Source organism: Nerophis ophidion, linkage group LG06 (assembly GCF_033978795.1).
Source record: "Nerophis ophidion isolate RoL-2023_Sa linkage group LG06, RoL_Noph_v1.0, whole genome shotgun sequence".
Taxonomy (NCBI): Eukaryota; Metazoa; Chordata; class Actinopteri; order Syngnathiformes; family Syngnathidae; genus Nerophis; species Nerophis ophidion.
This window is the reverse complement of record NC_084616.1, coordinates 76,015,581-76,030,557: the sequence shown is the minus strand read 5'-3', so window position 1 is coordinate 76,030,557 and position 14,977 is coordinate 76,015,581. Positions and strand designations below refer to the sequence as shown.

General features: G+C 42.3%; 1 protein-coding gene across 1 annotated transcript in view; it reads right to left on the bottom strand.

Annotated features, from left to right (window-relative positions):
• The window catches only part of celsr3 (cadherin, EGF LAG seven-pass G-type receptor 3), a 245,899-nt gene that overhangs the window by 48,636 nt on the left and 182,286 nt on the right, over positions 1 to 14,977 (bottom strand). Inside the window, 3 exon segments of the mRNA XM_061904867.1 lie at positions 3,484 to 3,563; positions 3,737 to 3,849; positions 11,808 to 11,982. Coding sequence (XP_061760851.1) covers positions 3,484 to 3,563; positions 3,737 to 3,849; positions 11,808 to 11,982 — 368 coding nt within the window.

Genomic DNA, 14,977 nt, shown 5'->3' with positions numbered 1-14,977 from the left:
TTTACGACCCCGTCCCCCTGGAATAGGAGTCGGCAACCCGCGGCTCTTTGGCAACTCTGATGCGGCTCAGCTGCACAATCGCCGATCCCCCAGATTATTGTGGGGAGATTCCGGAATTCAATGCCCCTCCCGAAAATCTCCCGGGGGGGCCACCGTTCTCCCGATTCCCACCCGGTTAACAATATCGCTACACCATCCTTCACTGGGCGCCGTTTCCGGCCGGACAATAATAACGGTTACACCTCGAAGTCGAGCGCGGCAATCAGAGCAGAAGACGAAGCAGAAGAGACATGGCGACGACGACTGAGAAGAAGTACGCTTGCAAGTTCCAAAATGATTAGAAAAAAAGAATTTCAGTTCATCCAGGACTGTAGTTCAGACTTTGTTAGAAAAATTGATTCTATTTCAAAACTTTGTGTTGAAATGAGTACCTGGCGAGAAGAAACAAAAGCTGTCTTTGAACCTTCCAAGAAGGCTTGTAAAACCCCACTGTGTAGGGGGGGAAGCAACATGAAAGGGTGTCTGTTTCTTTCGTGTATTGTAATCAACAGAAAGATATGGTCTGACCCAAGGACTACAAAAGCGAAGAGGAAGCAGGACCAGACTCCCGCTCCATGCAATGCTTTTTTGAAGTCTTTTACCAACCTCTTTTTTTAACTCTTTTGCGACTTCTTTTTTGAACCAACCTTTTCTTTTCAACTGTTTTGTGATCAAAGGCGATGGTTGTTTACGACCCCGTCCCCCTGGAATAGGGGTCGGCAACCCGCGGCTCTTTGGCAACTCTGATGCGGCTCAGCTGCACAATCGCCGATCCCCCAGATTATTGTGGGGAGATTCCGGAATTCAATGCCCCTCCCGAAAATCTCCCGGGGGGGCCACCGTTCTCCCGATTCCCACCCGGGCAACAATATCGCTACACCATCCTTCACTGGGCGCCGTTTCCGTCCGGACAATAATAACGGTTACACCTCGAAGTCGAGCGCGGCAATCAGAGCAGAAGACGAAGCAGAAGAAGAGACATGGCGACGACGACTAAGAAGAAGAAGAACGCTTGCAAATTCCGAAATGATTGGGAAAAAAAGAATTTCAATTCATCCAGGACTGTAGTTCAGACTTTGTTAGAAAAATTGATTCTATTTCAAAACTTTGTGTTGAAATGAGTACCTGGCGAGAAGAAACAAAAGCTGTCTTTGAAACTACCAAGAAGGCTTGTAAAACCCCACTGTGTAGGGGGGGAAGCAACATGAAAGGGTGTCTGTTTCTTTCATGTATTGTAATCAACAGAAAGATATTGTCTGACCCAAGGACTACAAAAGCGAAGAGGAAGCAGGACCAGACTCCCGCTCCATGCACTGCTTTTTTGAAGTCTTTTACCAACCTCTTTTTTGAACTCTTTTGCGACTTCTTTTTTGAACCAACCTTTTCTTTTCAACTGTTTTGTGATCAAAGGCGATGGTTGTTTACGACCCCCGTCCCTCTGGAACAGGGGTCGGCAACCCGCGGCTCTTTGGCAACTCTGATGCGGCTCAGCTGCACAATCGCCGACCCCCCAGATTGTTGCGGGGAGATTCCGGAATTCAATGCCCCTCCCGGACATCACCCGGAGCCAACGTTCTCCAATTTTCACTCGGACTACAATATTAAGGGCGTGCCGTGATGATATTACTCTTAACGTCCTCTTGAACGTCATCGCGCCCGCCATTCACGGAATGCTATTTGCGTGCCGACCGGACACATGCATTTCGCTGCTTCTATCGGCACATGTGTGAGATTGCAAGGCATACTGGGTGACACAGAGTACACTGACGGTTGTGATATGAACAACTTTAACACTCCTACTAATATGCGCCACATTGTGAACCTACACAAAAGAAGAATGACACATATTTCTGGAGAAAATCCTCACAGTAACAAATACAAATACAAATAACACAACAAACTCAACCCCCCCCTGCGTGGTTGAGGTGGGCGGGGTTTGGTGCTCGCGGGGTGTATAACATAGTCAGGAAATGTCATGGATGCAAAGGATTCTGGGTATTAGTTGTGTTGCGTTTATGTTGTGTTACTGTGAGGATTTTCTCCAGAAATGTGTCATTCTTCTTTTGTGTGGGTTCACAATGTGGCGCATATTAGTAGGAGTGTTAAAGTTGTTTATATCACAACCGTCAGTGTACTCTGTGTCACCCAGTATGCCTTCCAGTCGTGTGCGTGCATCTGCGGAAGCTTCTCACAACATGTTGCTGGACCGGCAAGCAGTTTGTACATGTTGTAGAAGGTGTTTAAGGCACTGGCTTGATTGCATGCCCTTATTCTTGTCATCTGGGTGACCACCGGCAGATATGGGCCATGGGCGAGAATAGTTGCGGCTCCCGTTGTCTTCCTCATTTTGTGAAATGGATTGAAATGGCTCTTTGAGTGGCAAAGGTTGCCGGCCCCTGCTCTGGAAGCAACTGTGGCCATGTGGTCAGGGAAGGTCCGAATAAAAGAAGGTGTGCAATCTTTTGGCAGAGCAGGATGACACTGTACAAGGGTACAGATGTACACGTTTCTCCTCATTGAGCCGAATTGAATTATGTCTCTGTTTAATTCCTTGCTTCTTGTCTTGTTTGATAGATGTCAGACTTCTTCATCGAACACGGTGGCCAAATGGATATAGTCACTCATGAACGGTCAGGGAAGCACAAGGCTGCGGCAACGCAGCACCGGTCACAGCCCAGTATTATGGGCCACCTTGCTAAATGGAGAACCGAGGGTGTAACTTATGCCGAGACAAAGATGGCTATGCTGATAGCTGCAGGCGACATCCCGTTCTCATTTGCGGATTTTTTCAACAAATCCGTGACAGATATGTTCCCGGATTCAGAGATCGCTCGCCGGTACGCAAATGGCAGAAGAAAGGCTATTCAAATAGTAAATGGTGAGTGTATAGGGTTGCCACCCGTCCCTTATAATACGGAGTCGTCCCGTTTTTAAGACTAAATTGTTGAATATAAGTCACATTTTAAATCAACGAGTGTGTGACAACACTGTACAAGAGTACAGTGTCGATGCGTTTCTCCTCATTGAGCCAAATTTAATTCTGTCTCTGCTTAATTCCTTGCTTATTGACTTGTTTAATAGATGTCATCAGTATTTGAACCTGACAATGTGTCTTAAATATCTCATACTCGCTGCCATTTAAAAAAAGCACTTAATGCCTTTAAGAATGATCACGATAAAAATAATTATAGCAATCATAGTGTTCATGTAGATTTCATGCTTCTGGGAGTGTGTGTGAATGGGTAAATGTGACGTAAAATGTAAAGCGTTTTGGGTGGTAAACCAGATATAAAAAAGCGCTGTAAAAATGCAGAAATAGATAGTTGATTTGACCTGTTGTTTAACAAAGGCGATGGCTGTTTACGACCCCCGTCCCTTAGAAACCAGACCAAAATAGATAGTTGATTTGGTTTTAAAATAGAAGCTTTTTGATGCTGTACTCACATGACTGGAAGTTTCTTGGTCTCCTTCTGAGAAGGGTTACAAGACATCTTGGCTACAATCATGAAAATACCTCCATTGATCTGGACAGACGGAAGAAAACACTTTTTTTTTAATCCAGGGGAATAATTAACATTTTTCTGCACACCAATAGATCTCACTGCAGTTTAATGATTCCTTTTTTTTCCCCTCATATTTTCAACAAGTTACCCAGAAATGTTCATACAAAACATACAGTGCAGGGAGAAAGGATTACCAGTATGACGATGCCGATGGGGCCGGCAAAGCTCCAAATAAGCTTGTCGTAGATGGAGATCCAACAGAAGTCTGGGTTACCATAACCTTCAGGGTCCAAGCCCACGGCCAGACCTTCCGTGGAGAAAGATGCAAGCACAGTTACTATCATTTATCTACAAATAATCAACTCACTTTGACTGTTTTATTGTACCAAGCATGTGTTTCTAAGATGTATGTGTGAGTAATTCAATAAAGGTCATGTTAGTGTCATGGAGTATGTATTGTTGGCATGTGACGGAAATTGAGTTGTATGCAGGAAATAATTGGGAGACAGAGGGCGAGGCCGACAGAAATGACTTGCAAATAGGATGTGTCCACGCCAAAATAAAGAAGCCGCCTTGTGTGTGTGTGTGTGTGTGTGTGTGTGCATTTCCGTGCACTATCTCATAGCTGAAATGGAAACTGGGCTCCGTGCAAATGCCACAAGCGCAGCTTATCTGCAGACAGCTGGCGTAGGCGGGTGCACATGCAGGACATGGTAGCGCGGCGTCTGAAAGGTGTGAGCAATTTTTTCTTTCTGCACGAGATATCTTAGATTCGCCACAGCGTCAGTCGCATAATTTAGGTTTCAGGTATGATTAACGTGGACTTAAAGGCCTACTGAAAGCCACTACTAGTGACCACGCAGTCTGATAGTTTATATATCAATGATGAAATATTAACATTGCAACACATGCCAATACGGCCTTTTTAGTTTACTAAATTGCATTTTTAAATTTCGGGCGGAAGTATTATGCTAAAACAACGCGGTATGATGTCACATTTTGTTCCAGGACCGTTCCCAGCTATAAGTCGTCTGTTTTCATCGCATAATTCCACAGTATTCTGGACATCTGTGTTGCTGAATCTTTTGCAATTTGTTCAATGAATAATGGAGACGTCAAAGAAGAAAGCTGTAGGTGGGAAGCGGTGTATTGCGGCCGCCTTTACCAACACAAACACAGCCGGAGTTTCATTGTTTACATTCCCGAAAGATGACGGCGAAGCTTTATTATGGAACAGAGATGTCAAGCAGCGTCTGAAAGGTGTGAGCACATGTGTCCACCCAGTAGCAGGGGCAATTTTTCTTTCTGCACGAGATATCTTAGATTCGCCATAGCGTCAGTCGCATAAATTAGGTTTCAGGTATGATTAACGTGGACTTAAAGGCCTACTGAAAGCCACTACTAGCGACCACGCAGTCTGATAGTTTATATATCAATGATGAAATATTAACATTGCAACACATGCCAATACGGCTTTTTTAGTTTACTAAATTGCATTTTTAAATTTCAGGTGGAAGTATCATGCTAAAACAACGCGGTATGATGTCACGCATTGTAGAGGACATTTCCCGGCTAAAAGTCGTCTGTTTTCATCGCATAATTCCACAGTATTATGGACATCTGTGTTGCTGAATTTTTGCACTTTTTTTAAATGAATAATGGAGACGTCAAAGAAGAAAGCTGTAGGTGGGAAGCGGTGTATTGCGGCCGCCTTTAGCAACACAAACACAGCCGGAGTTTCATTGTTTACATTCCCAAAAGATGACGGCGAAGCTTTATTATGGAACAGAGATGTCAAGCAGCGTCTGAAAGGTGTGAGCACATGTGTCCACCCAGTAGCAGGGGCAATTTTTCTTTCTGCACGAGATATCTTAGATTCGCCGTAGCGTCAGTCGCATAAATTAGGTTTCAGGTATGATTAACGTGGACTTAAAGGCCTACTGAAAGCCACTACTAGCGACCACGCAGTCTGATAGTTTATATATCAATGATGAAATATTAACATTGCAACACATGCCAATACGGCTTTTTTAGTTTACTAAATTGCAATTTTAAATTTCGGGCGGAAGTATTATGCTAAAACAACGCGGTATGATGTCACATTTTGTTCCAGCACCGTTCCCAGCTATAAGTCGTCTGTTTTCATTGCATAATTCCACAGTATTCTGGACATCTGTGTTGCTGAATCTTTTGCAATTTGTTCAATGAATAATGGAGACGTCAAAGAAGAAAGCTGTAGGTGGGAAGCGGTGTATTGCGGCCGCCTTTACCAACACAAACACAGCCGGAGTTTCATTGTTTACATTCCCAAAAGATGACGGCGAAGCTTTACTATGGAACAGAGATGTCAAGCAGCGTCTGAAAGGTGTGAGCACATGTGTCCACCCAGTAGCAGGGGCAATTTTTCTTTCTGCACGAGATATCTTAGATTCGCCATAGCGTCAGTCGCATAAATTAGGTTTCAGGTATGATTAACGTGGACTTAAAGGCCTACTGAAAGCCACTACTAGCGACCATGCAGACTGATAGTTTATATATCAATGATGAAATATTAACATTGCAACACATGCCAATACGGCCTTTTTAGTTTACTAAATTGCATTTTTAAATTTCGGGCGGAAGTATTATGCTAAAACAACGCGGTATGATGTCACATTTTGTTCCAGCACCGTTCCCAGCTATAAGTCGTCTGTTTTCATCGCATAATTCCACAGTATTCTGGACATCTGTGTTGCTGAATCTTTTGCAATTTGTTCAATGAATAATGGAGACGTCAAAGAAGAAAGCTGCAGGTGGGAAGCGGTGTATTGCGGCCGCCTTTAGCAACACAAACACAGCCGGAGTTTCATTGTTTACATTCCCAAAAGATGACGGCGAAGCTTTATTATGGAACAGAGATGTCAAGCAGCGTCTGAAAGGTGTGAGCACATGTGTCCACCCAGTAGCAGGGGCAATTTTTCTTTCTGCACGAGATATCTTAGATTCGCCACAGCGTCAGTCGCATAAATTAGGTTTCAGGTATGATTAACGTGGACTTAAAGGCCTACTGAAAGCCACTACTAGCGACCACGCAGTCTGATAGTTTATATATCAATGATGAAATATTAACATTGCAACACATGCCAATACGGCCGCTTTAGTTTACTAAATTGCATTTTTAAATTTCGGGCGGAAGTATTATGCTAAAACAACGCGGTATGATGTCACATTTCGTTCCAGCACCGTTCCCACACATTAAAAGCGTTACTAAAACGGCCTTCTTTCATCTCCGCAATATCGCTAAAATTGGCTCCATTCTGTCCACTAAAGACGCTGAGATCATTATCCATGCGTTTGTTACGTCTCGCCTCGATTACTGTAACGTATTATTTTCGGGTCTCCATGTCTAGCATTAAAAGATTACAGTTGGTACAAAATGCGGCTGCTAGACTTTTGACAAGAACAAGAAAGTTTGATCACATTACGCCTGTACTGTATATACCTTTATATACATATATACATACATATATACCTATACTGTATATACCTTTATATACATATATACATACATATATACCTGTACTGTATATACCTTTATATACATATATACATACATATATACCTATACTGTATATACCTTTATATACATATATACATACATATATACCTATACTGTATATACCTTTATATACATATATACATACATATATACCTGTACTGGCTCACCTGCACTGGCTTCCTGTGCACTTAAGATGTGACTTTAAGGTTTTACTACTTACGTATAAAATACTACACGGTCTAGCTCCATCCTATCTTGCCGATTGTATTGTACCATATGTCCCGGCAAGAAATCTGCGTTCAAAGGACTCCGGCTTATTAGTGATTCCCAAAGCCCAAAAAAAGTCTGCGGGCTATAGAGCTTTTTCATTTCGGGCTCCAGTACTCTGGAATGCCCTCCCGGTAACAGTTCGAGATGCTACCTCAGTAGAAGCATTTAAGTCTCACCTTAAAACTCATTTGTATGCTCTAGCCTTTAAATAGACTCCCTTTTCAGACCAGTTGATCTGCCGTTTCTTTTCTTTTTCTTCTATGTCCCACTCTCCCTTGTGGAGGGGGTCCGGTCCGATCCGGTGGCCATGTACTGCTTGCCTGTGTATCGGCTGGGGACATCTCTGCGCTGCTGATCAGCCTCCTCTTGGGATGGTTTCCTGCTGGCTCCGCTGTGAACGGGACTCTCGCTGCTGTGTTGGATCCGCTTTGGACTGGACTCTCGCGACTGTGTTGGATCCGTTATGGATTGAACTTTCACAGTATCATGTTCTCATACTCATCATTGTCACCGACGTCCCACTGGGTGTGAGTTTTCCTTGCCCTTATGTGGGCCTACCGAGGATGTCGTAGTGGTTTGTGCAGCCCTTTGAGACACTAGTGATTTACGGCTATATAAGTAAACATTGATTGATTGATTGATTGATAAATCGTCTGTTTTCATCACATAATTCCACATTATTATGGACTTCTGTGTTGCTGAATCTTTTGCAATTTGTTCACTGAATAATGGAGACGTCAAAGAAGAAAGCTGTACGTGGGAAGCGGTGTATTGCGGCCGCCTTTAGCAACACAAACACAGCCGGAGTTTCCTTGTTTACATTCCCGAAAGATGACGGTGAAGCTTTACTATGGAACAGGGATGTCAAGCAGCGTGTGAAAGGTGTGAGCACATGTGTCCACCCAGTAGCAGGGGCAATTTTTCTTTCTGCACGAGATATCTTAGATTCGCCACAGCGTCAGTCGCATAAATTAGGTTTCAGGTATGATTAACGTGGACTTAAAGGCCTACTGAAAGCCACTACTAGCGACCACGCAGTCTGATAGTTTATATATCAATGATGAAATATTAACATTGCAACACATGCCAATACGGCCTTTTTAGTTTACTAAATTGCATTTTTAAATTTCGGGTGGAAGTATCATGCTAAAACAACGCGGTATGATGTCATATTTTGTTCCAGCACCGTTCCCGGCTATAAATCGTCTGTTTTCATCGCATAATTCCACAGTATTCTGGACTTCTGTGTTGCTGAATCTTTTGCAATTTGTTCACTGAATAATGGAGACGTCAAAGAAGAAAGCTGTAGGTGGGAAGCGGTGTATTGCGGCCGCCTTTAGCAACACAAACACAGCCGGAGTTTCCTTGTTTACATTCCCAAAAGATGACGGCGAAGCTTTATTATGGAACAGAGATGTCAAGCGGCGTCTGAAAGGTGTGAGCACATGTGTCCACCCAGTAGCAGGGGCAATTTTTCTTTCTGCACGAGATATCTTAGATTCGCCACAGCGTCAGTCGCATAATTTAGGTTTCAGGTATGATTAACGTGGACTTAAAGTCCTACTGAAAGCCACTACTAGCGACCACGCAGTCTGATAGTTTATATATCAATGATGAAATATTAACATTGCAACACATGCCAATACGGCTTTTTTAGTTTACTAAATTGCAATTTTAAATTTCGGGCGGAAGTATCATGCTAAAACAACGCGGTATGATGTCACGCATTGTAGAGGACATTTCCCGGCTATAAGTCGTCTGTTTTCATCGCGTAATTCCACAGTCTTATGGACATCTGTGTTGCTGAATTTTTGCAATTTGTTCAATGAATAATGGAGACGTCAAAGAAGAAAGCTGTAAATGGGAAGCGGTGTATTGCGGCCGCCTTTAGCAACACAAACACAGCCGGAGTTTCATTGTTTACATTCCCGAAAGATGACGGTCAAGCTTTACTATGGAACGGAGATGTCAAGCGAACACGGTTGGGTTGGACCACACACACAAAGTACTGTGTATTATGCAGCGATCATTTCGAAAGATCGTGTTTCGAAGAGGGTCCCTTGTGAAGGGCAGAGATGGGGATCGCCACCACCCGTCGACTGGTGCTGAAGAAAGGCGCGGGGCCGACCTTCAGGTTATACAGCTACAACCATATAATCTCACTAAAACACAAGTAACGCAATAAGCAGATAAGGGATTTTCCAGAATTATCTTAGTAAATGTGTCTAATAACATCTGAATCGCTCCCACTGCAAACACCTTTTTAAATAGTTTCTAGTCCTTCACTCTAACTTTCCTCATCCACGAATCTGTCATCCTCTCTCAAATTAATGAGGAAATTGTCGCTTTCTCGGTCCGAATCGCTCTAGCTGCTGGTGGCTATGATTGTAAACAATGTTCAGATGTGAGGAGCTCCACAACCCGTGACGTCACGCGCACATCGTCTGCTACTTCCGGTACAGGCAAGGCTTTTTGATTAGCGGCCAAAAGTTGCGAACTTTATCGTCGATGTTCTCTACTAAATCCTTTCAGCAAAAATATGGCAATATCACTGGGAGCAGGTGGATAAAGTGTCTTGCCCAAGGACACAACGGCAGTGTCATGATCCGTGGTCTGGATCATGTCTAGTTTAGTTATTTTCTGTTAGTTTGGACTCCCTTTGTTGTTTGTGTACCTTTGTGAGTTAGTTTGGTCACCATGGTAACGTATTAATTTTACCTGCTGCGGGTTCCAGACGCACACCTGTTTTTGTTGATTACTTTTATTATTTAAGCCTGCCTTGTCCCGTCAGTCTGTCTTAGTCCATTGTTTGCGGTATGCAACTGTTTCGTTGGTATTTACTAGATTTCTTGTCACCTGATCCTGTGCTAGTGTTAGCATTAGCTTCTGTGCTTTCGCCACGCGTTTCTTTTCGTCGGTTTTCGTACCAGTGTTTTTGTTATTAAATCATTCTTACCTTTACGTTGTTGTCCGGAGTGTCCATGTTTGCGTTGGAGGAACGATCCCGCGTTAAAATGCGACCCACACGTGACAGGCAGTGACTAGGATGGCGGAAGTGGGAATCGAACCTGCAACCCCCAAGTTGCTGGCACGGCCACTCTACCAACCGAGCTATACCTGAAGGTGTGGGGCCGACCTTCAGGTTGTACAGCTACAACCATATAATCTCACTAAAACACTAGTAACACAATAAGCAGATAAGGGATTTTCCAGAATTATCCTAGTAAATGTGTCTAATAACATCGGAATCGCTCCCACTGCCCTGGTCTTTTTTTTCTTTTTCTAGTCCTTCACTCTAACTTTCCTCATCCACGAATCTTTCATCCTCGCTCAAATTAGGGGGGAAATCGTCACTTTCTCGGTCCGAATCGCTCTCGCTGCTGGTGGCCATGATTGCTATCCCCGTTTGAATAAGAACATCTCATTTCAGTAGGCCTTTAATACTTGGTAAACTCATCACGTGGGTTGGATAAAACCTGGTCGTAGGTTTGACACCCCTGTACTAAACAAACCTTCCAATTTGTTCAATTAATAATGGAGACGTCAAAGTAGAAAGATGGAGGTGGGAAACTTGTAGTCTTTAGCCACACAAACATAGCCGGTGTTTCCTTGCTTAAAATTCCCGAATGTGAAGCTTTACTATGGATCAGAGCGGTCAAGCCAACATGGATCCTGACCACATGTCAACCGGCAGTTTTCGGTGAAAAAATTCTGGGAATAAGTCTGCTCTTACCGGAGACATCAGCGGAGCTTCCGTCCTGCTGCAGCTGCGTGACTTCCCTGAGAGACTCTGGCGGTAAACACACCCCTCCGACTTTCAGGTACTATTTAATCTCACTAAAACACTAGCAACACAATAGGAAGATAAAGGATTTCACAGAATTGACCTAGTTAATGTGTCTAATAACATCTGAATCGCTCCCACAGCAAACGCCTTTTTTTTTTTTCTAGTCCTTCACTCTAACTTTCCTCATCCACGAATCTGTCATTCTCGCTCAAATTAATGGGGAAATTCTCGCTTTCTCCATCCGAATCGCTCTAGCTGCTGGTGGCCATGATTGTAAACAATGTGAGGATGTGAGGAGCCCTACAACCCGTGACGTCACGCGCACATTGTCTGCTACTTCCGGTACAGGCAAGGCTTTTTTATTAGCGACCAAAAGTTGCAAACTTTATCATCGATGTTCTCTACTAAATCCTTTCAGCAAAAATATGGCAATATCGCGAAATGATCAAGTATGACACATAGAATGGACCTGCTATCCCCGTTTAAATAAGAAAATATCATTTCAGTAGACCTTTAATTCTTGGTAAACTCATCACGTGGGCCGGATAAAACGTGGTCGTAGGTTCAACACCCCTGTACTAAGCAAACCTTGGGCGCGTCCAGTAAGAATATTCCGATGTCTATCCTATAAGTAATGTTTGCACGAAAAAAAGAATGTGTGTGTGTATACCCGTGATGATAGCTGGCACGCCCCAGCCGATGGCGTAGTAGAACCTCATGGCTCCGAAGTTGATGTTCCGTTGCTCAGTCTGCATCCTGTAGATGTGAAGGCCCTCCACAAACATCCAAGCAAAGGTGGACATGAAGAAGTAATGCAGCAAGATGGCCACCACCGTGCACAGGAACTGGAAGAGAGGGAAGACACGAGTGACTCAGAGGAGGACTGGACGAAGGAAAGAAGGAGGTATAGAATCCCGAAGATAAGAATCAATGCGGGGAAGATGACGGCGGAAGCAAACGAGAGTCAAAGCGACGGGAGGAGAATGATGAAGAAGGTAAATATGACGCGTGTAATCTTTTTAATGGATTTATGCTGGGCACACTTTTTTTTTTTTTACAGTACAGCCCTGATGTGACAGGCATCAGTGATTTCATGGCTAACATCACTAAATAGGCAGAAAATGCAGGAATTGTGCAAATGAATGTGTGCAATTAGGACAATAATACGTTAGGGTTAAAAGGACTTAACTGGGACGAGTGTGAAAGTGAACGCGGATTAACAGAATTATGAAAACCATAATCTCATTACAGTATGTGAATAATATATAATGTCATGATGTCAACCCTTTATGGATTATACTAAATTTCAATTGAAAATTAAAGCTGCAAGCAGCGTTGGTCGGGTCCGCCTTTGGCTGCTGCCCCCGAGACCCACGGTAGAAGACGCCTTGGAGCCACTATTTTGAGAATCTAATGCATTGTGAAAGTAATGCAGTTGTTGTATTGAAGTGAAAATATCAAACTTCCTGTTGATTTTTGCTAAAGTATGTTAATTATTAAAATGTAGGTCTAAATGAGACCTACATAGTGGTTTTTGTTTCATGTCTCTCTGACATTGCTACCGGAAGTTACAAGCAGTTTTGTCTGTGTTTTCTTCCTAGGAGCAGTTTGTCTGTGTTGTATTCATAGGGGGCGCTAGAGCACATTTTTGAGTTTTGGGGTTTGGTTTTTTTATTAGCTCGCAATTGTTGCCAGTCCTGATGTGTGTGCCAAGTTTGGTGAGTTTTGAAGCATTGTAAAGGGGTCAAATTACAGATGAAAGAGGCAAAAAATGACATTTTTTAGGAAAATTTGCGCGGGTGTTCTTTGAAGGCACGTAAAATCAAAACCGGAGCAGTAATCAAAACTCTTATCCATACTTTTAATCAGAAGGGTTCAAATTCTCTCCTGTGCGAGTTTGAAGCCGAAACGACAAACGCACTCGGAGGAGTTTTCGTTTGAAAAAAGGCGACGGGTTTTCACAAAACTTTTATTTTGAAGGGGTAATTGCCAACTTCCTCTTGATTTTTTTCTGCAGGCTGTCGATTATTAAAATGTAGGTCTAAGTGAGACCTACATAGAAGTTTTTGTTTCATGTCTTTGCAGCATTCCTACTGGAAGTTACAAGCGATGTTGTTTGTGTTTTCTTCCTAGGAGCAGTTTTTTCTGTGTTTTATTCAAAAATTGCACTAGAGCGCATTTTTTGATTTTGGGGTTTGCTTTTTTCATTAGATCGCAATTTTTGCCTGTACTGATGTGTGTGCCAAGTTTGGTGAGTTTTGAAGCATTTTAAGGGCGTCAAATTACAGCTCAAAGAGGCAAAAATTGCATTTTTTGCGAAAATTTTATTTTGAAGGGGTTTTTGCCAACTTCCTGTAGATTTTTGCTGAAAGAAGTGAGTGTATGAAAATTGGGTCTAAGTCAGACCTACATAGGAGTTTTTGTTTCATGTCGCTATGACATTCCTAACAGAAGTTACATGCAGTTTTGTCTGTAATTTTGTCTGTAAAATTTGTTTTTTGTGGTTGGTGCACTAATTTTAAGTGTATATTGTGTTTTTTATGTTGATTTATGTAAAAAAAAAAAAATATATATATATATATTTTTTTAAATAAAAATGAATACAAAATTATTCTGCGGCCCGGTGGGGGGTCGGGGGGTACTAGGATGACAGGGGATGCAAAACAATAACAGTGCAAAACTTTTTCATAACATGGTCACTACTGTCTTGTTTCTCTTGTTATATTCTTATTTTACTGTTATATTTTTATTCCCTTTGTTGCTTTTTATTTTTATTCTCATTGTAATATTTCTCTATTTTGTTTCCATCTAAACCCCCATTATTTACTTTTTACTTTTTTAAATTGATCTCAACTCTGTACATTGCTGCTGGAATTTCAATTTTCCTGAAGGAATCCATAAAGTACTATCTATCTATCTATCAATTCATCCATCCATCCATCCATCCATCCATCCTCTATCTATCTATCTATCTATCTATCTATCTATCGATCTATAAAAACATAATAACGGTAGTACTGTCAGTATTTCATCAAATGTATTTCTAAAAATGGTGAATTTGAACATGAACATGAACTACAGATGTCCGATAATGGCTTTTTTGCCAATATCCGATATTGTCCAACTCTTAATTACCGATTCCGATATCAACCGATACCTATATGTACAGTCGTGGAATGAACACATTATTATGCCTAATTTTGTTGTGATGCCCCGCTGGATGCATTAAACAATGTAACAAGGTTTTCCAAAATAAATCAACTCAAGCTATGGAAAAAAAAAATGCCATATTTATTATTGAAGTCACAAAGTGCATTATTTTTTTTTTAACATGCCTCAAAACAGCAACTTGGAATTTGGGACATGCTCTCCCTGAGAGAGCATGAGGAGGTTGAGGTGAGGGGTGTCGGAGGGGTGTATACTGTAGCGTGCCGGAAGAGTTAGTGCTGCAAGGGTTTCTGGGTATTTGTTCTGTTGTGTTAATGTTGTGTTACAGTGCGGATGTTCTACCGAAATGTGTTTGTCATTCTTGTTTGGTGTGGGTTCACAGTGTGGCTGACATATTTGTAACAGTGTAAAAGTTGTTTATACGGCCACCCTCAGTGTGACCTGTATGGCTGTTGACCAAGTATGCTTGCATTCACTTGTGTGTGTGAAAATTCGTAGGTATTTTGTGACTGGGCCGACACGCTTGGGCAGTGCCTTTAAGGTTTATTAGCGCTCTGTACTTATTCCGTCCGTGTACCACTCCGTACAGCGGCGTTTTAAAAAGTCATAAATTTGACTTTTTGAAACCGATACCTATAATTTCCGATATTACATTTTAAAGCATTTATCGGC